Raw genomic sequence first — 876 nt, 5'->3', positions numbered from 1 at the left:
ATGCGCATACATATATCAAAGCTGTTTCTAATCTTTGAAACTTCAATTTATTCGCCAGTTTAAACCTTTCCATTTCACCTGTCCTCTCTCCTTCAAGGAAAGGTAATGAGCTCATCAGGATAAAACTGCAGAAATGAAAAGAAGCTTTTATTTCTCTCGTACATCTCCAGCGCTGTTCATGTTTGTCTCATTGTCATTCCTGCGCCACGATCAATCTTTGCATTTTGGCTCTAGTAGATCGTGAATTTTCTTTTCCGGAGACCGTTATCTTTTGCAAGGTCAATTTACCAAACATTCTTGGCCATGTCGCGTTTTTCCCCGTCTTTGATCTTCAAAATAATTCTGGGTCTTGAACATGGCCTGCTCCTCATCTGCTTGTTCCTTCGTATTCTGTTCATTAATTCGCATTTGCTTTCATCCACAGATCCGGATGGACGAATCCCAAGAGCGCGAAGCCAACGAATTGTCCGAGCGTCTCCAACGTGAACTTGAGATTCTGACCGCGTATCAGAGTAAGAGTAAAATCGCGGCCGAAAATCAGAGATCCCGCGAGCGAGCCGAGCTCGAGGAACGTGTCTGTGTTCGTAAGACCCTTTTGGAGCAAAAGATGGAAGAGGAAACGCAACAATTCCTCCAAGAACGCGGGGAACGCATCCGATTACTCCACGAGCGACAAGCAAGAGAGGTTGAGCAATTTGACGACGAGTCGACCAGACTCGGATTCAGGTAAGAAAGCTGGCCGTTTGAGCGACAAGATATTATACTTACGGACAGTTCGTACTAGTGCTGGGGCCCCCGAGTCCTCTGATTTTTTGACTTTTTCGAGTAGTAAAACTGTGGGCTCAGCCGGGATTTGAACCCGGGACCTCCTGCACC

The 876-nt window shown here is 46.1% G+C and overlaps 1 protein-coding gene across 1 annotated transcript in view; it reads left to right on the top strand.

The window, feature by feature from the left end:
• LOC131886249 (serine/threonine-protein kinase Tao-like) overlaps positions 1-876 on the top strand; it is a gene marked incomplete in the record, with an annotated part of 6,892 nt that overhangs the window by 3,966 nt on the left and 2,050 nt on the right. Inside the window, 1 exon segment of the mRNA XM_059234519.1 lies at positions 425-726. Within this exon segment, the coding sequence (XP_059090502.1) occupies positions 425-726 (302 nt within the window).

This window comes from Tigriopus californicus, chromosome 9 (genome assembly GCF_007210705.1).
Source record: "Tigriopus californicus strain San Diego chromosome 9, Tcal_SD_v2.1, whole genome shotgun sequence".
In the NCBI taxonomy this organism is placed as follows: domain Eukaryota; kingdom Metazoa; phylum Arthropoda; class Copepoda; order Harpacticoida; family Harpacticidae; genus Tigriopus; species Tigriopus californicus.
Note: the sequence above shows the minus strand (reverse complement) of the source record. Positions and strands in the feature narration are given on the sequence as shown.